The 22050-nt window shown below is 46.0% G+C and overlaps 1 protein-coding gene across 2 annotated transcripts in view; it reads left to right on the top strand.

Moving 5' to 3' along the window:
* LOC139345414 (ephrin type-A receptor 7) overlaps positions 1-22050 on the top strand; it is a 147559-nt gene that overhangs the window by 16736 nt on the left and 108773 nt on the right. For both annotated transcript variants that reach the window (XM_070983967.1, XM_070983968.1), the window contains exon 2: positions 21304-21368. In XM_070983967.1, coding sequence (XP_070840068.1) covers positions 21304-21368 — 65 coding nt within the window. The remainder of the gene's footprint in view (positions 1-21303; positions 21369-22050) is intronic.

The raw sequence follows: 22050 nt of genomic DNA on the forward strand, positions 1-22050 counted from the left end.
GAATTCATATGGTGAAGCGGTGGCTTTGTAGCAATTAACAGGCTGAAGCTGAATGTGTCAGCACTTAAATCTCTGAACCCAAAGCAGTTTTTGGGCCTTTTTTCACAACAACATGGAAGTCCTGCACCTCTGCTGAAACAGCACAGTTTATTTATACAATATTTGAAGACACTGGAATAACTGGGGCCTCCACGTGCTTTACATATATCGACTTTTTGCTGAATTGTTGCGATGCGAGGCTTTCCAGTTGCACAGAGGAGTGCAGACTTTAATGTTTTTACAGGATCAGACATTTATTTCTGGCAACATGTTAAATAACACGTGGAATAAAGTGATCCTTACAGTTTCTGCTGATGATAAAAGGTGTAATTTTGGCAATTTGTTAAAAGAAAACCCGCCGGTGAGGTGTGGGGTTCGGAGGGTTAAACACTTTGTGCTCAAAAAAGCTTATTTATGCCAGTTTGTGGAATTGTAAAATGGCTCATAATGCTTCTAAATTCCCTCTCTGTGATCAGCTTTTTGATGCGGCGAGCAGAGACGAATCTTTGACTCTTGTGGGTGGACTTCTCTGTCGCGGCTCATCGAATATAAAAAAACTCTAATCAGCGCTCTGCTTGAAATTGTTTTCCTGGTATCCTGTTTTAAAAAAATGTTTTGGTATTCTTTCGTAACGTTCATCAGGTCGAAGCCTGTTGAAGGTCTGGCGAAATCGCAGGCGGACAAGGGTGCAAGGAAAGGCGGCGAGGATGACGATTGAAATGCAGCTTGGAGAGGACAAAACTGAATCTAATCTGTTTATACAACCTCACCTCCAGTCTCCCTCCTGTCTCCTCTCATTTCAAACTCGACAAACAAACAAATATACACACTTGTGCATAAGCGCACACAAACACACAAGTCGCGCACGCACCCGCGCACACTTCCACTTTATGAAAGAAACAGAGGTCCTTCGCTTATCTCGCAGGTGAAATCTGGAAAAATGGAAGTGTTGCATTTGCATTTTAATTTGCCCTCAATCAGGCATTGTGTTTGGTGTTGCAGCGAAATTGCCTGGTGTTTGCTCCTCTTCCCTATTTATAGGGGCTCCATGAGAGACGGGCCCTAAATTCAAATCTGCCTGCCATCACAGCGTATGGAGATGAGGCTTCCTCTCTCTCTCTCTCTCTCTCTCTTTTCCTTTGTCTTCTGCTCTCTCTTCCTCTGTCACTCACTCTCTGCGCGTCTGCCTGTCTCCATCTTCCTTCATTTTTTCATCACTCTACCTCCGTCTTTAATTATTTCTCCCTGCTTCTTTTGCATACACTTCTTTTTTTTCCTCCTTCCTCCACCTTTCACCCCGCCCGTTTCTCACTGCTTGGCGAGCGAATGCACAGATTTCATTAGCGATGCCGTGTGCCACGCTGCTCGCCTCTGAAGGGCTCCGGCAGCATGGAATCACGACCCTGCTCTGCCCTCATCATCTGTCATCCCATCCTGCTTTCCCCCCACAGACACCTCTGTCCCCCCTTTTGATATTTTCTGCCCTCCCTCCATCCGTTCTTTCCGCTCCAGCCGCCCATAACATGGCCATAAGCTGTCTGTGGCGGATGAAGGACCTCCTTCACATGGCTAAATGTTCCCTGGAGTCCAGAGCAGTGGAACTTTAACCCAGTAGTGACTGCAAACTCTGATGCAGGCTTGCAGTAAATGGTGTTTCCACAGGTTATCATACAGTAATTTGATAGCAAATACAACGTACAGCAGAGTAAAGCTTGTTTGTAAAATTGCTGCTGTGAATGATCTCAAACCTTGCGGCGTTCTGGATTCGCCCTCATACGTTTCTCTGTAAAATCTCATACATGAACATCAGATGGCGCCTGAGGTTTTCTCCCTGTATCAAAAGCCTTTATAGCCTCAGTGTAAGGCGCTAAAAGCACCTCACGATCAAAAGCCTCAATCAATCCATCACCCATGATTTGCACATGAGGGTACAAAACGCCTGAAGGCGTTCGGCTTGTAAAATGAAGCGTGCATACATCTGATCAAATCCCCCTACAAGCCTCTCCTGGTGCTCTGATTGGTTCCTGTGCCACTTGAAGCGTCCCCTCAGCATATAGGCCGAGACCTCTGGGGACGTGACCTTTGAGCTCTGCACTGGACACTGCGATCGTTTGGACAGATGACTTTTCCCCTTTAACCCTCAGGGATCAGGAAGTCAGCTGTGGGGCTCTGCGCTGTTGGTATGGAAGTGCGGCGTGTGCGTGCGTGTGTGTGAGGGGTCATTCATGGTGAGGAAAAGTGTGTGTTTAGAGCGCAGTGGGGCAGAAAGAAATAAATGTGCCGGTGACTTTAGCCTGCAGTTTGTGGGCCTGTTTGCTGCTGCTGTGCTGATCAGGGTTCGTTAACCATTCCCATTTAAACGTCTAAGACTTAAGTGGTGTTAGATGTTAAGCGACAAGAATTTTTACCCACAGGTCCTCAAGCTTAAATGAGAAAATACCCACGTCCTCTGGGGTGACTGAAAAATGGGCTAGGTTGTGTTTTGGGTCAGAATAAGGACTTTGTTAAGGTGAAAGCACCATCATGGTCGAGGTGAAATGACAGCACTTGCTAATGGGCTGAGAGGAGACCTCAAACACTTGACTTCACACAAATAAATGTCACTTTTATTTGTTAAATGTAAAATAAAGTCTAAAAATCTTCTTCAAAGCTCAGTATCTCTCAGCAGCTACAATGCTCTCTAGGGAAAAGCTGACCAATTAACGTCAAATAAAACATGCAAATTTAGTTTATTAATGGTGTCCCACATTATTCCTTTTGAATATCCTGTAAAACTGTTGATGGCAGAATTAAGGGCTGCGTGTTTCTTCCAACAGGCCAACATCTCTGCCCTATTAGTCAAGGCTAATTATGAAAATGCTGTTTTTCAGGCAATAGTGTAGACGTGTGTGTGTGTGTGTGTGTGTGTGTGTGTGTATTAACAGCCTGATCAGTGTGAGCTGAGTCGTGTTGATGAACTATAATTACCTAAGACCCCATCTGCACCTTTTATCACTCAACATGTTGCTTCTCTTGCTCACTACACGTCCGTCTTGAGGATGCGGCGTTGGCTCGATTCCCACGCGTTTGTGAGCGAACACATGCGTGCCGATGCGCAGTCACGCATCTGTCCTCCGGCATGTGTGCGTGACACATGTTTCCGCGGTGACTGGATGTCAACGGCGGCTGAGTCCTGCAGCAGAGATGTCAGGGAACATGTGAGTCTGTGTGTGAGCAGATTGCTGCGTATGTATTGTAGTGACATAACAGATTAGTATTGGTAATCAAGAAGGCGTTGGTGCGAGTTAGTCATTTTCTGTCAAAGTGAGCTCGCTCTAATCATCTCCGACATAACGAGCTTTGTTCTCCGACGTTCTCGGCTCTCTCGCCTTCGTCGGGAGAGGATGCGAGGTTGTTTCTGGTTGTCTTCTGCATCGATTAGTCACAGCAGATTCAAAAGGCACAGGACAAAATCACAACCCGCTTTTTCAAAACACGGAGCTGCAGCTAAGGATTATTTTTGTTCTCAACTGATCTGCCAATCATTTTCTTGAATAACTGATTAATCACTCGCTCTGTGAAGAAGAAGAAAACGGCTCATCTCTGTATTCCAGAGTCGTCACATGTCTCGATTTGTGTGCTCCGTCAGTCCATGCTCCAGAGATATTAACGTTCATGAGATGTAAAACCAAGAAAAGCAGAACCCGCAACCTTCAGCTGTTTGGCATCTCGGCCTTCACGGTTCATCAATTATCAAAACTTTGATAAATTTTGATTTTATTGCAGCCAATCCAACAAATAAACATTTTTACTTGAGGTATTTGATATGTTTGCAGAAAAGTGGAGACACTGAATGACAGTGAATGACATGTCTTAATAAGGGGTTATGATTGTTAGCTTTTCTGCCTTCATTGGACCGTATGAAGGATCAGACAGGAAGTGAGAGTGAGAAGAGGTCCCCAGCTGGATTTGAACCACAGATGTCGAAGTCACGCGGCGTCTGTCCTGGACAGCCGGGCCATCGGTGTCTGTGACACACTCTGTTTTGTCAGAGCCAGACACAAATGAATACCTGCCCTCACAGCAAAGTCCCAAACCCACACTCTGACGGACGACAAACCGATCATTTAAAATGACAAGCTGAGAAAAGGCGGCTTTGTTTCCTGTGGTGTTCTCTCACCGCCCGGTCCTTCCCAGGAAACCGGCCGCCTCGGGCGTTAGCACCCAGGGAAGTGTAGTAGCGGCGGCAGTGGCAGCCCTGTGTTAACTGTCGGAGGAAAACAAGTAATTAGCCTTGATAATTAAATCCTCCAGTCAGCCAGCCGGCCAGCCCGGGCTGTAGAAGCAGCCCTGCTTTTCTGCCCATTTACATAAACAGCACAATTGGTCTGTTAAAAAATGAGGAATTAGCAGATTAATTCTGTTGTATTATCTGCCCGCCGATAAACAAATAAACAACTGGCCGTGGAGAAATGAAATGAGATAATGGCTGGTGGGAGGAAGAGGAAGAGGAGGAGGGTGGGGAGGAGTGGGACAAATGAGGATCATAAGCTGGCTGCGGCCTCTCGCAGGGCCGGAAAGATTTTGTTAATTTGTGTTCTCGTCTCTCCCCCCGCGTGTTTGCAACCTCGCTGTTTACAAGGTGTGTCGGCTCATCTGCGCGTGTGTGTGCACATAAACATATTTCAAACCCAAACTATCAGTGTGTCATCGGCTGTTTTTGTATTCTGTCCGATTGGGTTCCTGTTTACCCGGGGGAGGGGCTGGGGGTCACCAGTGAGGGAAGTGCTCTTTGTCTCTCATTAGAGCAGCTCTTTGATTTCATTAATTACTGACCTACTGCTGCTGCTGCTGCTGCCGTTTGGAACAATCTGGCATTCTAACCACTCGCAGCGTACCACCGCTGCTCCACTCCGTATTATTTATTTATCGCCTTGGCTTGATAATTAATAACCATGATTTCCCAAGGAGTCCTCCTCGGTGTGTCTGTGTGTGTGCGCATCGGTGTGCTCATCAACAATGGATCGCTTATTCGGGAGCTTCGCCCTTTCTGCGCATTCTGCCGCTTCCTCCGCAGCGCCGTGCAGTTTTTCGGCTTCTTCTTGTGTCTTTTGTGTCAGAGTGAGTGCAACGGGTCTCTTGCGGAGCAGCCGTGTCGATTTTTCTGATGAGCTCCCTTCTGATATGAATCAAATATCACCAGCTGCACAACCAGATCATTAAGGGCTTGAAACGAGCTCTTGTACTACAGAAACTTTTTAAAAAAACCAGTTGTGCCCACTTGGAGAAATCTCCTCACGCACACCCTTTGACAGGTGAACTCAACTTCTAACTCACTTTTCTTGGATTTTTTTTGGTCTTACCTCCACATTTCTTATCATTCTCCTACTGGCACGTACAGAAGTGAAGATCAACATCTGTATCAGCCCTCCATAACGACACGTGTAGTTTAATCCCTTCCTGATCCGGCGCCCCCACTGGCAGGACGACCTCATTCATTAGTGGCTTCTTCCGTGGTTCAGGTCTGGTCGGGTTTAGGATCGGTCTTGATCCTGGCTAAAGGTGGTTTTAGCAACATGAGATCTCCTCTTTCATTATCTCATGTGTCATCCGTCCGTTTGTTCTGACCATGTTCTCTTTCTGCCTCCATCACTCTTCGCTCCTCTTCATTGTTTTTTGTGCCGGACTTGTCAGAGCTGACAGGCGGCCTGTTTTTGTGGCCTATTGACTGTTATGACCAGGCCTTCTTTTCTTCTCCGGCTCTCCTCCCCGTCCTTGCCCAGCAGAGCTAGTTATGGAGCCTATTGACTGATCGGCTGTCGGCCCCATCGATCCCCAAGGTCGCACTGCTGGCTATTGACGAATGGTCCTAAGATGCCCTCCCTCCCTCCGTCCATCATCCTATCCCTCTGCTCTTTACCTCTCTTGTATTTTCTCTCCTCTCTCTCTGCCTTGCTTAATTTGTCACTCACCTCATTTCATCTCCACCCCCCCATCCGCATTCATTCACCCCATCCGTCTGTCCATTCTTCCTTCCTCTTCTGCGTCCGTTGTCGCGATCGTTCATCGATGCAGCAGAGATCGATGCAGAGGATAATGGGCGCTGGGCCCGCGGGGAGCCAGCTGAGGCTGCATGGGTCCACAGACGCGGTGCTGACACGGCTCGGATGACGGGAAGAGGGTGGAAAGATGAATAGATGGCGGGCGAAGTGAGGTGGTGGTGTCGCTCAAGATAAAGGAAGAGGGAGAGAGGCGAACGGAGAGACAGAGTCAAAGAGGAGAGGTGGCATGAGGAGTGTATGCCTGAGGGCAGCCGTGAGACGAGAGAGAAAGCAGAGCTCTGACTTTATTTTGTGAACTTTGTCCCTGAATTACATAGAAATGGTTAATATAACTTTGTCCAGATCTGGAATATATCACTCGTTTTAATATATATTGAGGATTTCTGAAGGATTATCGAGCACTTTTATAAAGCTTAAAGGATTAATTCACCTAAATCACAAAAAGCCATTATTCTCCCTTATCTCTGTGGGTATCTAGCCATTCACTTAGGTTTGGCTTTTATCTGTTGAGATTCAGATATTATATGTTCTTTCTAGGATCCTTTTCGCTGCCACCCCAGTACAGTGGAGGTGAAAAGGGAATTCATATGAGGAAAGCTGGCAGGATCACCCACAGCTTACAGGCTGGACGGTTTTTATTGGAACTCTGCAGAAATGGCCTCAGTGATAACATTATGTGAACCGAGCCTTAAAATATTCAGATTGTGTGCTGTTAATAAAGACTCTGTTAAATTGAAGCAATGAAGAGTCAGTCTCAGATTCACTGCTGCAGAATTTGGGGATTTGCTCAGATTTTCCTGCATTTAAAAGTTCCGCATTGAGAAAGGTGCCATCAGTGGTGCGCACATCCTGAAAATAGTCTTAGGCATGAAGTTAAGTGGGCTTTAAGATGAGGTGATCATCTCATTCTTGAATGTGAAATAATCCACTCTTACTGACATACTGACCAGATGGCTAATGCATATGTATTAACCTAGTTTAACTGCTGCTCTTTCAAAACATTATACTGATGTCATGGCCGAAAGATAGAGGTTATTTGAAATGAGGTGATGTGAGATTATTAGAGGATGGAAGGCAGCCCAGCAGACTGCCCATAGAAGCAAATGCCTTTTACATTATTGCCCATGGAGGGAGAGCAGAGTAAGGGTGAGACATGATATGAGTTTGAGAGCAAAATAATGATGCACAGTGAGTGCATGTGTGTGTGCGCGCTGTCTATATGCATGCAAATATCTACCTATGGTCCCCCCCCAGGGAAACTGTCAATCACGGCGCTAAACGCCTCAGATTGAAGAGGTGACTCAAATAACGATCACACTCAGGGAGGTTTTCTGAGTGGAGCACGGCTGGGTGGTTGGTGTGATTTCACAGGAGTTCACCCAGCAGCACGACCAAGCCGGGGACATGGGGACACATGGGGATGGACGGATGAGTGTCTGAGGTGTCAGATGTGAAACAGGTCTGGAAGAGGAAGGAATCAACATTGGGTGATGAATATCTGCATTTTTATATGGGTTGCTTGCATAATTGCTTTCTGCTGCACATGTTGCTTTGGAAAAGGTAAATACCTTGAGCAGAAAGGAGGGTTAAGAAACATTTACAATTGGTATAAAGTAGATGAGCAAACATCGCCCTCTCTCCTCCTCTGGCAGTGTATGTTCCCTGCCTATATTTAGCAAAGGTTCTGTCAGACCAGACTAGTATTCCTGTCTGCCTGTGTGTCATCTGCCAACTATAATTTCCCTTATAAAACTATATATCATCGTTTCCTGCAGCCTTTTCTGCCTCGGCTGAAATAAAGAGCTCTGCTCAACAAAAGAAATTATTACATCCATGAGAAATATGATATTAGGCTTATTAAGCTTTAGGGGAAAGGAGCCGTGGGGTCACATCACTTATTTACGGGCTGCGTGTTTGATGAGAGAGGTGATTGTTTAAACGTCGGGTAGAGATTCTTCAGGTTCCGTCTGAATCAGCTCAGCGGGCGACTGATCACATCATGCGTTCACCTTGCAGTAATTAATCAGAGCAGCACGTCATCATGTCAGAGGAGAGGAAAAAAAACTTGGGAAAAGTGGAGACAAACAGCCCAATCAGGCACAATCAGGTGCTGATGCGTGAGGAAGGAAAAACTCACCGCCGCTCTGCGAGGCTGACACCACGCTGAGGTTGGTTTTGATAATCACTGGTTGGACACACATTTTTGCTAATTTCAGAGCAGGGCTGGGGAACCTCCTTCCTGTCAAGGCCAATTTCAATTTTATAACATTTCCTTTGAGGGCCGTGCTAAATTATCGAACATATATATTGCACTAACCTCTAATGAGATGGCTGGAACTGCTTCTCTATGGGGAGGCGTGTGATGATAGCGATGATGATGATGATGATGATGCTCGCAGCTGGTTTTCCAGGTTTGGGTCAGTCAGGCTTGAGCAGAGTCTTTGCAAGAGTCATTTTTGAAAAGCTTGTAGCTGTCCCGAACAGAGACGCAGATTTCATTGCATGTCCCCTCAGAATGGGAAATCCTGAGGAAGCACATGCAGTTTGTAGAACTTGAGCGGAGGGAGGTTGTCGGGAACATCAGTCGGTTCTACATCAAACGGGGTGACAAATATTCACTTCCTTTTGTTCCTTTTCATGTCCTGAAACCTCTCCAAATGCCTGAAGGTTGCTAGCAGCGACATCCAAGTGCATTTATCCTTAGAACTCATCCAGTGTAACGTTCGTGGCTGTAATGACTCTCGAGATTGGCCTTCTTCATTCTGCCAGTGCGTCCCCACAAACGCACAACAGTGGCTTACCTTTTACTTCAACAAAGACAATAATGGCTCGTTAATTTCTCCACATCAATCCACATCTGCTTCTCTTGATTCCACGATGCATGTTGATGTGACGTCAGTGTATCTGCTATGAGCGTGTTGTGTTCAGGGACCGAGGACGCGTTAATCTGCTGTTTCATGTCATTTTCTTTTATTGCAGAAAAAATTGTTGTCTTGAGTTTTCTTTTGTATTTCTGAGATGCTTTTTGTGTATTTTTGGATTGCCTCGTGGGCTGCATCAGACCACATATGGCCCTAGAGACCGGCTGTTTGCCACATCTGTTTTGGAGTTTGCATCGGGGTCAACATGGTAGCACTTAGCAATCAGTATCCAGTAGGAAACTCAAATATCATGAGGTTTTAGTCAGTTCAGAGGGCGGGTCAAACTAGTATTCTTGCTGCAGACACAGCCACCACGTCCAGAGATGATTCACAGTGATAGCTGAAGCTGAGACCTCGCGATGTTGTTGCCGTTTGTTCGGTTGTTCAGAGTCTTGCATTTCGTTAGTCCTCAGTTGCATCTGACAGACCTGACACAACACCTCTTATCACTTTGGGATCAATTTATGTGTCCTGAATGACACAGTTTTCTGAAAGGAATCGAATGTTCCAGTTGCACTAGAATTGCTCCGTAAGCAGGGGCGCTGTGTCACTGCAGGACTGCAGATTCAGGGTTTGCTGGTTCACCCAAGGCTTCACACCGAGGTCTTTATACGATACATGATTTTTAAGGCATCTCTCTCAAAATCTGTTTCTCAGGCCTAATTTTCTGTGAAACAATGTTGGTGCGTCTGCTTCTGCACAGTGGGATGTTTGCTTTGCAGTGCACTGTGGGATGATGGGAGAGAAAATGAATACTGTTATGTCTGTGTAAGTGTCTGTGTGCTGTATGTATGCAAGAGGAAACAGCCTGAGAGGAAAACCGTAAAGGATATGTTTGAGATGAAACATGGACTTTATTGTATGTGCATCCAGTGATTCAGGGTGCACAGGCCTTTTTTCTGCTTATGGTTTTATATGCATGTTGACCCCCAGTCAGCCCTGTGTACATCAGCACTGCTGCAGGTACTTCTCATTCTTTCAGCTGTCAGTGAATAAAAGAAATAGGGGCCGGAATAGAGCAAAGCGGGGAGGGGGAGAATGAAAGAGACGAGGAGAGGTGAATGTAGAAAGAAGACGACCTAATTTAATCTAAAGTGGTTCTCAAATTGAACCAGAGGGAAAACAAAGTCAGCACAAAACCTTGGAGCTCCTCTGCACTTATGTAACGGCACTGCCCTCCCCTCTCCTCCCTCGCTGATGAATAAGAGAGAGGGAGGAGAGGAGGGAGCAAGGGAGGGTAAATGGAAAAAGAGGAGGGCAGAAAGAAGTGTGAAGGCAGGTGAGTGGAGGGAACTGGAGAGCAGAAAGAGTTGTGGAGAGGAGAGGACCAAACAGATGGAAGGATGAACATGTCAGGAGGAGACGACAAAAACTTTGGCTTCCCTTTGTCACGCTCACTACTGGCCTCTCTCTTCATCTCCCCCATCCCGCCATGTTTTCTTTCGCTCTCTGTTGCGCTGACATCAAACCATAAGGCCCCGACAGGCTCTATTCAAGACAGTGGCCTGAATGAGTGTCTGGTTAAATAATGCAGTCTGCTGGCTGCCTCGCTGGCTGGACTGAGGAGAGACGAAAGGAGGAGATGGGGAAGTAGTGGCACAGTGCAAAGATACAGACTTGTATTATTTAACAGTGCTCTGAAAGGCTTGCAAGTGAGGCATTCCCAGAATTAAAACCAGGGATCCGTGTATATGTGGCTATATTAAAGCAGCAGTTCACCCCAAAATCAAAAAGACACTTTACTCTTACCTGCCTTTCCTCTGATATTTTGGAGCTAGGTGGAAAACTCAACAGCAGTGAAATCAGGAAGCAGGAATCATGAGGCAGTAACTCGAGGTAATCCACAGACCTCGTTTCATGCAGGAGCTGTATGTTTCTATACCTGTCAACCATATCACTGCACAGAAGGAGGCCTGAAGCTACTCATGGAAAAGAGGCTGGTGCTCGTGGCACAGCGGGATGTAAGCATTAATGGCGTCCTCCTCGGCTGAGCTGTAACGTTAGCAAGCAGAACCTGTTAGCTCCACAAGCTAACAATGGCAGACCAGGGTTAGGGGAGTAGACGCATGCTCTGTTGTGCTCACACCAGAAAAATCCAACGATTTGGGGGTGATCTGTCCCTTTTAAACTGTGGAAGTGCATGTAACAACATAAAAGGTGTGTGTGTGTGCGCAGACAGGAATGCCACGCTTGCCACTTTAGCTTTACGCTCTGTGTTTTTACGGCATTTGAAACAGTCCTCTGCACTCAAAAAGGTTAACGTTGGAGCTTGTCACCGCAGCAGGGGAGTGTAATTATGTGTTTGTGAGTGTCATTGTGAGAGAAGCTGTTTTGGGAAAGTTTGCTCCTCTACTAAATCTGCCTTCAGTGACATTTTCTGTCTAGTTTTTCAGAACCGTTTGCGATTTACTTGCAAACGAGCCTGATACATTCCATTTGGCGTGGACTGTAATAAAGCAGGTCGTGCAGCATTATGTAACAGTTTCTGCTTTACATGCTGTACCAACGCAGCGTGTGTGTCTACACATGCAGACCCCATGTTGGGTTTGTATGAATAAGCTTTAATTCAGCTTGTTTCCATCTTCAGACATGTCTGCAGTAATCTGTAACATGCAGTCAGCTTGCGCTCTTCATTCATCATGTGTGACCTAGAACTCAATGAGCCCGTACATTATGCAAGCACATTTAAAGCTGGCTGACGGAGCACCACACATATGTACGCTCACTGCTGATTGCCTCAACATTGGAGAGTTTCTATAAGCTGTAGCTCTGTAAATAGGGCTAAGCATAGCATAGCATGACATCACATGTGGATATCTGGTTGCATAAGATCCTGAGGAAATCAAAGTCGCGCTGTTATTTAGTGGAAACACATTGGAAATGGTTGCTTCTTTTAAAAGTTCCACTCTTAAGTGTCTGTTTTTCTTTTCAGGCAAAGACGCGAAGCATCCCTTGTTTTGTTTACTAAGCTCGATTCAAGGCCTATTGTTTTTCCAAAAGCCTCTTTCCGCTGACCTTGTCTGTCACGTAGCGGAATGAAAACATTTTGTCACTAATATGCTCTTGATTTGGGGAAAAAAAAGTGGAAGATTTTGAATTGTTCGCTTTGAGGAAGCAAGGCTGCACTTTTGGGATGGAGGGTTGTGGAGATAGCAGATGCGTTCACTGTACTGTGTTGTGTGAGCGGCGTGTGCTCGGAGCAGAGCCTTTAAACTGAACGTACACTGAAGTAATGTCTTAAAATTTCATTTGAGTGCTGCAGGTGAGCCGTTTAGTGCTGTGGAGGATATCTCACAGGAGCAGGCTATCTGTGAATGGAGCCCCGCTGGAGCTCTGTATTGCTTGTTCCATTACAACTACTGATGCTGCACAAATTCTTATTTCAGAACTTAATTATTTGCGTCACGTTTAATGCCTTAAATGCTAATGAGCCAAAGAAATGAATGAACTGTCACTCCCTCTTCCATCCCGGCTGTTTAAACGGACCAAAACATGTTTATTGGGCAGAGATTCAGCCTATTTCTGCAGCCGTCGTCTTGCAGAGCCCTGCAGACTCTTGTGGCCAATTTTGCACTCATTAGGCTCTATTGGCATGGCAACAAGGCCACGAACCCAAAAACAGAGAGCTGAGTCACTCCGGCAGCATCTCTCAGTCTATATTTGACTGTGACATATCTCTTTCGTCATCTGTCATCCTCTCGCTCTTCTCTTTTTATGCCCGTGTCTGCCAGAGTCCCTTTCAGCAGCATGTTTGCCTGGTTGGCCTCTGCGATGGAATATTCCAGCGTTTTATTTCCAGCACTTTGCTTTTAGTGCTGCGACTGTTCCTGAAGTGGTTTCTACATTTGTCTCTCGGCTTACCGCTCTGTCTGTCCTTTAAATAGTTCTGCTTGCATGGTCCGCTCGCTGCTTTAAACGGCTCACCCCTTTGCTAAAAACCTGGCTCACAGCGGTTCGCCTGAGCCTGAGCCAACAAGTCGCAGAAGACAAGAAGGTATTTTGGATTTCTGTGTCCTAAATGTAACCTGATATGTTATTTCCTAAGTGCGGTTGCTTTAGGGGTACAACCCGGTTCCCAAAAAAGTTGGCTTGCTGTCTAAAACGTAATAATAAAGCAAAATGATGTTACGAAGTGTTCATAATCATGTGTTTCACAAAGTGGTGACCCTCTGTTTTATTTAGATTTTATTTAGATTTTGTTGTGAATGTGACATGAATGGGTCATGCCATCTTTTCCATCCATCCATCCATTGTCTATACCCAACTATCCCTTTCCGGGGTTGCGGGGGGGCTGGAGCCTATCCCAGCTGTCAGCAGGCGAGAGGCGGGGTACACCCTGAACCGGTCGCCAGCTGATCGCAGGGCAACATATACAGACAAACAACCATTCACGCTCACATGCACACCTAAGGACAATTTAGAGTCAATTAACCTAATGAGCATGTTTTTGGTCTGTGGGAGGAAGCCGGAGTGCCCGAAGAGAACCCAGAGAACATGCAAACTTCACACAGAAAGGCCCCGCCCGACCCGGGGATCGAACCGGCGACCTTCTTGCAGTGAGGCACGCGCACCACCTGCTGCACCACCATGCCGCCCTGCCATCTTTTCATCATTTCTTAATAAGTCAGCTCTCTGCTGTGTACGTCGACTTTCTGCTTAGTTGCCGGTGAGGCATGTTCGCAGTCCTGTACCTGGGAGCTACTCTGTCGCAACAATAAGACCTGACAGCGCTCTCACTGCTCTCACTGTATCAACCCAGACAGCCAATTACAAGCCTTTACAAGAGCCTACAAATGAAAATAAGTTCCTGTGGCCTCCTCTGTTTGGCTCTTTCTCTCGCTCTCGTTCTGTCGGCGTGTTTCTTCCTTCAGTTCCTGATCTTTCCATCGTCATCACTCCATTTCCTGCGTCTTTGTGGGAAATAAAAAGGAAGGGATGTCGGCGCCTTGGAGCTCGGGAGCATATTGTAATAAAAACGCCTTGCAGGTGTGTCTTTATTCAGTAGCAGCAGGTTTAACTTTAATAGCGTCTCTCTTCCTCAGGTGTCTGACTCAACCTGTCGCTCTCCTGTTTTCTTTTTACAGTCAGCCCTCACTCTGTGCCTGAATTTTGCTTTTTCCTCCCCTCCTCTCCACTTTTTTTTTTTTTTCTTAAACACACACTCTTTGCTTTCGCTGCCTCTCTGACTCACTCAATGACTCTTTTCTTTCATGCCCTCAAGCACACACAAACATGCATACGCACACACACACACACACAGTTGCTTTATTCCCCCTGGAGGCGATTTGTCTTAACAGGTGGTCATTCAGATTCATGACTGGCACTGCGAGAGAGGTAGGGAGAGGGGGAGGCGGGGGGTGGGGGGGACTGAGAATTACAGGAGGACGAGATGAGGAAGGCAAGGTGGGAAAGATTGAAAGTGATTGCAATGAGAAATTATGTGATGGGGACATAGAGGGACATTAAGGACCATGTGATGTGCTGTACCTTGCCTCTAAGGTTGAAATCATCAAGGTTGTCAGTGTCATCACGCTAACAGCAGCAGTGATGTATGTACTGTTCCACACTGTCGTCCCTGATGTCGAAACTCGGAGCGTTTTCCTGCTCTTCTCTATCATCGCAGCCTCTCTTTTTTCGGGTCAGTCCAAGTCGGCCACAGAAAATCTTCATTTTGAAACTAAAAAAGAGGAATTATGACCATAAACCACCTGCTCTGACATTTGTACTCTACTGCAAGCAAGCTCGAATTTCAGGATGCTACCTTACCATAGAAAGCTGTGAGAGGATTAGCACCTTGATACCTATCATCAGCCCACAGGATACACCTCCTCACAGATGAAGCTAAACCCAGCTCTGCTGACTTTATTACAGGCCAACAAGCTGCCAGGCTCAAGAGTTTTCGTCCAGTTAGGGTCATATTTCGCTATAGTCACATGTTTTTAATGGCATTATTAGTTTTATGGCACATGTTTTTCATTGTGATGCTCCTGACACTGCCCATCATTTGTCTCCCTTTGTTTCTCCACGCAGGACCATCAATCAATTATTGATCGACAGAAAATTAACCGCCTCCATTTTCATCATCGATTAACGTTATTCATTAAGCAAAAGCCAGAAATATTCACTAATTACGGGCGTTTGTCTTTAAGTGCTCGTGGATGCATTATTCCGTTGTGGTTCAAGTGTGAAAATTGGAAATGTGATGGATAAACAGCTGAATGGCTTTCTACTTAAGTGTGCTGACGTGACTGCGTTACAGTCAACACTTCAGCTTAAAGTGTAGGGGAGCTGCTGAACAGGAGCAAACATAACAATAGCATATTTCTTCTCCTAAAATGGTCTGAAACAGTCAGAATATCCACAACAACATGCAGTGCCGCATGTGCAGCCCCCACTAACACTGTGCAAAAATCCCTGCATGCTTATTTTCAATAATTAATTAATCAGCCCTGCTTTAGACTAATAGACTGATAATCAGCTGTATTAAACTTCATACTGTTTGCAGCCTATTCTGGCACACTGTACAGATTAGAGACACATGCACTGTAGCATGATAGCATTTAACTGCTCAGCCCTTTGTCATGCATGATGTTGGTAATTGCGTGGTGGGCCTCAGAAAGCAGACAGCCGAGTCTCTTTACGGTTTGAAGTTGAAAGTTTAATGACTCTGTTAAAAGGAGAGCCCAGTTTGCAGTTAATGGACTGCTGTTAGGACTGCTATTATGGTACCACTGGCTGCTGGCTGGCTAGTGTGTGTGTGTGTGTGTGTGTGTGTGTGTGTGTGTGTGTGTGTGTGTGTGTGTGTGTGTGTGTGTGTGTGTGTGTGTGTGTGTGTGTGTGTGTGTGTGTGTGTGTGTGTGTGTGTGTCAGGGACAAAGTGAGCTCCCTGACACCATTTATCTCAGAAGTTTGCGTGCGCATGTGTGTGTTTGTTCCTGATTTGTGTGTGTGTGTGTGCGTTTATACACAGCATTTATCTTTTATGTGCCTGTTTGTGTTTTTATGTGACACTTGATATCCAGACCCATTTATCCTTCTTTATCTGTTCTACAGCAGTATTACTGTATTGCCTCAGTCAAACCATACATTATCTTCCCTCCCACGTCTCTGAGCAGCGGGGCGCTGTAGCCAAGGAAGGTCATTCTTCATAGGAAGTGCTGTCATTCAGGCCCTGAAGTCCCATGTTCCCACCCTGCTCTAGAGTCCTCGAGCAAGACTGTAAATCCCAGACGGCCTCGAGGGTGCCTCTACTTCACTGTTTCGGGGTAGAAGTGAAGAACAAGTCTCCCCCCGAGGGTTCGACAAGTCCAGGTCATGTTGGTCAAAGTAAATCACAAGTCATTTAGACGGGTCTGAGACGAGTCATTCAGTCATAAATCATACAAACAAGTCAAGTCTACTGAAGTCTGAAGTCACTGGGGCAAGTCTCAGTCAAGTCTTAATTCAAGACAAGTGCTAGTCGAGTCGCTCTAAGCGAGTCTCATGTTTGACAAGTATCAAGTCCTTGAGTTCAGTCTCAAGTTTTTGAGGGCAAAGTCACGTCTTTATTGGCAAAATGCAGGTCAAGTCTGTGTTAAAACATTTTCTTATCAAGTCATTTTAGTGCATAAGACAGTCCAGGTGCACGGTGCTGCAAGGCGTACCCGTCACTGTCTCACTTATTTTTATTGAGATTGACACTTGAATATTTTTACCTTCAAGTTTAAGTATTTATGGAGTCGACTCTCATATTCGTTAAGTCTGACAGCAGTCAAGTCTCCATTTTTGTGACTGTCTCACTGGAGGCTCGTGCTTACGGCTCTGTTACTGTATGTCTTGTTCTTTCCCTTCTCATGCCTTTCATCTTAGTTCCGGCCTGTTTAAAGTTTAATTTCCTCCTCCACTTTCCTGTTGTATATGAAGGATAATGGCCGGACAATAGTCGTCCCAGCGGAGCCTGTGCTTACTCTTATCTCTGTGCCCTCTTTTGGCAGGTTGAGCTGCCGGAGCCCCGTGGTCTGCCTTGGTGTAGGCTGGCCGATAAGCAGCCTGCAGGTCATAGTGAGGACAGCCAATGCCAGAGTTAATCCTGCCATGAAACTATAGAACATTACCGAGGCGAATTATGAAATGAGTCTTTCACTGGGAGGGATTTAAGTCGTCTTTGTTGGTGAGAATATACTCGTGTGCCACATTGTATATTTGCGAGCTGCGTCTCAGCAGAGACTGCTGTCTTTGAGACAGAATGTCTCAGGTAAGACGTGCGCTCTTTATGCTTTGTTTTCTGAGGAATGTAGAGCATTGCGCCCGGTTTCCTTTTGTTCTCTCTGCTCTTTCTCCTCTCCTGTCAGATTTAACACTCGGCCGTGGAAGTCGTCCTTTGTTCTCAGGTCAAGAGTTGCGCGTACTTAGTTCTAGCAGAGAAAATGAGAACTCTTAACACTGGAAGCCCTTGAAATTGGCCTGTGACAGAGCTGCCTTCATGTTGCAGTCTACCATTATAAAGGAGAAAGCAGCCACGTGAGAGCTGACTGCACACTTGACAAAGGCGTAATGTTTGTCTCCTCCTGAGTGCTATTGGGGCACCAATACTTGACCTGAGTGCTGCGGTGAACGTCTCTCCTACAGCTGTCTCTTCCCTCAGTCCTCGGCCTGAATCCGTCGCTGTCTCATTCTTGTGCGTCAGCAAGGCTGAACAACTCGATTAATAGATCGCACAAACCAGAGAACGATGAAAGAGTGGGTGAGGCGAGGGAGGGAGGGAGGGAGGGAGGGCGGGTGACAGAGACGTTACTCTTCAGATTCACTTTTAATGAAACTGTGAGACAAAGAAGAAAACAACAACACAACAATCCCCTCAGAACTCAAGCACATGCATGAAGCAACAGCACTCATGATATTAACATTTACAATTTCAAGTCAGACTCCACTTTTCCCAAAAGCCTGGAAACCTTCATAAAGCTCTCATTTCTAAGAGCAGCACACAGAAGATGTTTTCATCTCTGAAGCGCACAGAAAATATCTTCCTTTCAGCCGATCAGGACAGCCTTCGCTCCATCACCGGGGCACTTTCTGTGCCTTTTCCTGATAATTGATCAACCCCCCTCCTCAGCTCTTTCAGACTTTCAGCTAAAAGCTCTTTGATGCTCTTCTGCTCTGTCTCTCTCTCTCGTCTTCTCATTTTTAATTTCACATCCAAACATAAGCAACCTGAAGATCAATTCCTCCTCTCTTTGCTCGAGCTCTCTTTGTAACGTGGATAAAGCAGCCTGTTCCTCTATGCGTCTGTCTGTTTGTCTGTCCGTCCGTCATCCGGCTGCGACTGTGTTTTTTTATCTATTGGAGAGACGGCCTTGTCCGTCCTGAATAAGGCTGAGGCTAAATGGACAAAAAAAATAAAGGCAAAATTGGCTCACAGATCCACATTGTCCCCGTAATGATGGGCAATTACTTATGAAACAACCATTGAAATTAGTGTTTAGAAGCTAATGTGTCACGGCTATTAGAGCTATGTGCGACAGAGAGGCAGAGCTTTTGTTTCTTCGTCACATGTTCTTCCTCCAACTTTTTCCCCTCTCCCCTTCTCTCAGCGACCCTTCCCCTGCTTTGCTTTTCTTTGCTAAACTTTTTTGTCTTCCTCTCCGCGTCGCTCCCACTTATCTGTCTCTCTCTGGCCCTCTCTCGCCCTCCTGCCCCTGAAGGCCCATTAGTCTGTCTAACTAGACTGTGATTACAGGACTTATGTATTCAGTGTGTGATCATAGTGCCAACTTTGTCCTCTGAGTCCCTCTCTGACTGACTGACTGACTGACTGCTCACTAAGGCACACTGATCCCTCTGTGTATTTCCCAGAGTATTCATTTATTTGCGCTTCATGTTCTCCTTTGCCTCTTTTTCTTTTTCCATCTCTCTTGCAGACCCCTTTTTTTTTGTCTCTCTCTCTTTCATGTCGGCTCCCCTTTCTCGCTCCTCCTCACCCTCCTCTGCTGATTATTTTCTCGTCTCTCCTCGCCTCAGCCTTCCTCTGCGTCTCTCCGCCACCCTTGGCCTCTCCCGCTCTAATCTTCTCCAAATGCCTCTATGTTATCAGCTCACTCCAGAACCACGCTTTGGGCACCCAGCAGTGTTAACCCAAAAACAATAAAGTTAAGTGTTTAGTAAAGGATCTCTCGTGGTCCAGCATGGCTTCCCTGCGCTCTTGCCAAGGCGCCAGTGTCTCCTTTTCAAGCAAGCCCAGAGAAGAAGAAAGAAATATTCGCTCTGATTGGCCTGTAAGGGATTTGACTACCCAACTGTGGTGACGCTGAAGAGTATGTCTGCTTTTTTTTTTTTTTTTTTTTGAATCTCAAATGGCATTTATGTAACCTTGCATTAATATTCTTCCCCTGAGCGGATGGAGTCATGGCCCGAAGATTAAAAAATGAACACCTCTTAGAAAAAGGTTTTCTCACTTGACGGGTGTATTTTGACACTTCCTGCTCTGTCTCAACACACCTTCGTCTTAGAGTCCACGGCCTCCTTGCCAGAGCATGACTCAGTAAGATTAGCAGTCTTGAGTTGCCACATCTTAGAGGACCTACAGCATGAGTCAGGGTGTGTAGGTTTCTACTCTTTGCTCATGGAGCAGCAGGTATGAGATTAAATTCATCTCAAGAATTTCTTTGGATGAGTAGAGGAGTCAACTGCCTTCTCCAGACTGTGCCGCGCAGGTTATGTTTGATAGCCCTCACGATGATCCTGGAGTGGTTGAAAGTTGAAGCAGAAAACAAAATTCAAAGTCAAGTAACACGCCGAAGTACAAGAGGGAAACTTTTCAAGGATGAAAAATAGCAGGCTTTGCACAGGGTGGCTTTGTCTGCTTGTCAGAGCTCACATCGCCTCAAGGCTGTAGGTGATGGGAAGACTGCGAGAGAGCCTGAATCAGTGTGCGTGTGGTGGTGGTGGGGGTCTTTTTTAAGCAGACAGGCTTAAAGCATGGGTAACTTTAATATCAGCAAAATCCTCTAAAAACGAGGCTATAATGCAGCTCGCCATATGCCACTACAGATGTTGATATTACATTATAGATTAAGATAAATGTGCTGATGATGGCTTTCGTGTACGCCTGCTGCATACCACTGAGTGTGAATCACCGCCAGCCTCACTGTGACGGCTCAGAGACTCCATGACTAGTGAACTGTGGAGTCTTGGTTGCTGTGCCAGCCTTGGTTTGAACAGGGTGTTGTAGTACTTTGGTTTTCTGATACCTGAACTGTAATCTCAGACACGTCTCTGCTGGTGGGTGTATGCAGATCTTGTACTTAAGTAAAAGTAGCAGTGCTGCAATATGACCGCAGCCTTTTCATTTATTGATTAAACTGATATATTTCTCAGTTAATCACTTCATGTTTTGTCTATAAAACGTCGCTAAAATGATGGAAAATGCCCAATATAATTTCCTCAAGTCTTATCGGTCTTACGGACCAAAAACGTGTTACATACACAACATCACAGAGACGCGCCAAGTGGAACCTCAGGTTAGTTTCTATGTATTGTAAGTAAAATCAGAGATGTTATAGCAGCAAAATGTACTAAAGAATATTTTCATCTGAAGAAGCACAACAAGGAAATACTGAAAGTTATGTTCCTCTGCTAATATAAAGTTTCGCTTTTTGGACACTTGGCCTTGCTGTGGGTCTTTTATTTGAGCAGCTGATGCTGAATAATCCAGAGTTCTCCGTGGCCTCACACAGCTTTCTGTCTTGCGTCGCTGTCCGTGGTCCTGAAAACAGACTCAAAGCTCTCCTGCTCGCTGTCCGTGGTCCTGAAAGCAAACTCAGAGCTCTCCTGCTCACTGTCCGTGGTCCTGAAAGCAAACTCAGAGCTCTCCTGCTCACTGTCCGTGGTCCTGAAAGCAAACTCAGCGCTCTCCTGCTCGCTGTCCGTGGTCCTGAAAGGAAAACGCACACTTTTAAGCGCCGCGTGTTCTCTGCTGCAGTGGTGAAAGCTTCCGGAGGGCACTCTTTGTCCCGCGGCTTGTTTTGAAAGCTGCAGCTTAAGTCCTCAACAGTTATTAATGGACTTATCAAAGGATCCGTTCACCCTCGGCAGATTTTGACAAGGCCGCTTCGGTGTTAATGGCTATCTTTCATTATTCCAAATGCAACGTGTCATGCTGCACTTACACTGTTAGACCTGTAAATTTGAGACCACTCTTCCTCGGCCTTTATGTTGTTGCTCTGCACTCATGGCAGGCACACTGTTGACAAACTTATTGATACTGACAAGATAAAATAAAAGGCTCTATAATCCCTCTGTCTGTCTTTCCTCTTTATTTCCTGCAGTGGTGCTGCTGAATTCTAAAGAGACTCAGGCGGAGCTGGGCTGGACGTCATATCCCCCCAACGGAGTAAGTGTGCTTATGTGCATTTTTCATTGCCTGGATGTTTTTTTTATTTAAATGTTCACTTCCTGGGCTCCACAACACAGCTGCTGGTTTCACAGCAGGCGCAGACCACCACTTTTCACCCCCTCCGTTCTCTCTGCTCATGCTCTTTCCTCTGCTCATCATTCGCTCTCTTTCTCACACCTTGCGTTCTGCCAGTACAGAGCTCATCATTACCATGAATCGATGGCGCTAATCCTGGCTAGCATACTGCAGTGTCCAAAGCAGCCACGCAGATACGCCTCCGCAGAGTAATGTCCCCCCTCCGAATCGATCGATCGGCTTGTAAAAACCTTAGTGCTAAGTTATGACTGCAAGACAAATGCAGGAGCCCTTTTTACAGAATGTGCCACTGCCAGAGCAGTTTGTCACCCGGGTCCCACCTGGAGGTTGGCCTTTCCACGAGCAACACACCCGACATGTCTATTATATAAGCAGCATGTGTTGGGAATTGAGCGCGTATTGACATATAAAGCACAGTGTACACACTGTACTGTTCAGTGGAGCGTGGTGAATCACAGACACCTTGGAGTGGCCCAGTGGACCACATGCAAAGCTAAATCTAAGATTAATGGACCTGTGTGACTCCACCAGCCCCAATAGAAGCGAGAGAGAACGCTGCATCCACTTTGATTTAGTCATCCCG

Source organism: Chaetodon trifascialis, chromosome 17, assembly GCF_039877785.1.
Source record: "Chaetodon trifascialis isolate fChaTrf1 chromosome 17, fChaTrf1.hap1, whole genome shotgun sequence".
Lineage (NCBI taxonomy): Eukaryota > Metazoa > Chordata > Actinopteri > Chaetodontiformes > Chaetodontidae > Chaetodon > Chaetodon trifascialis.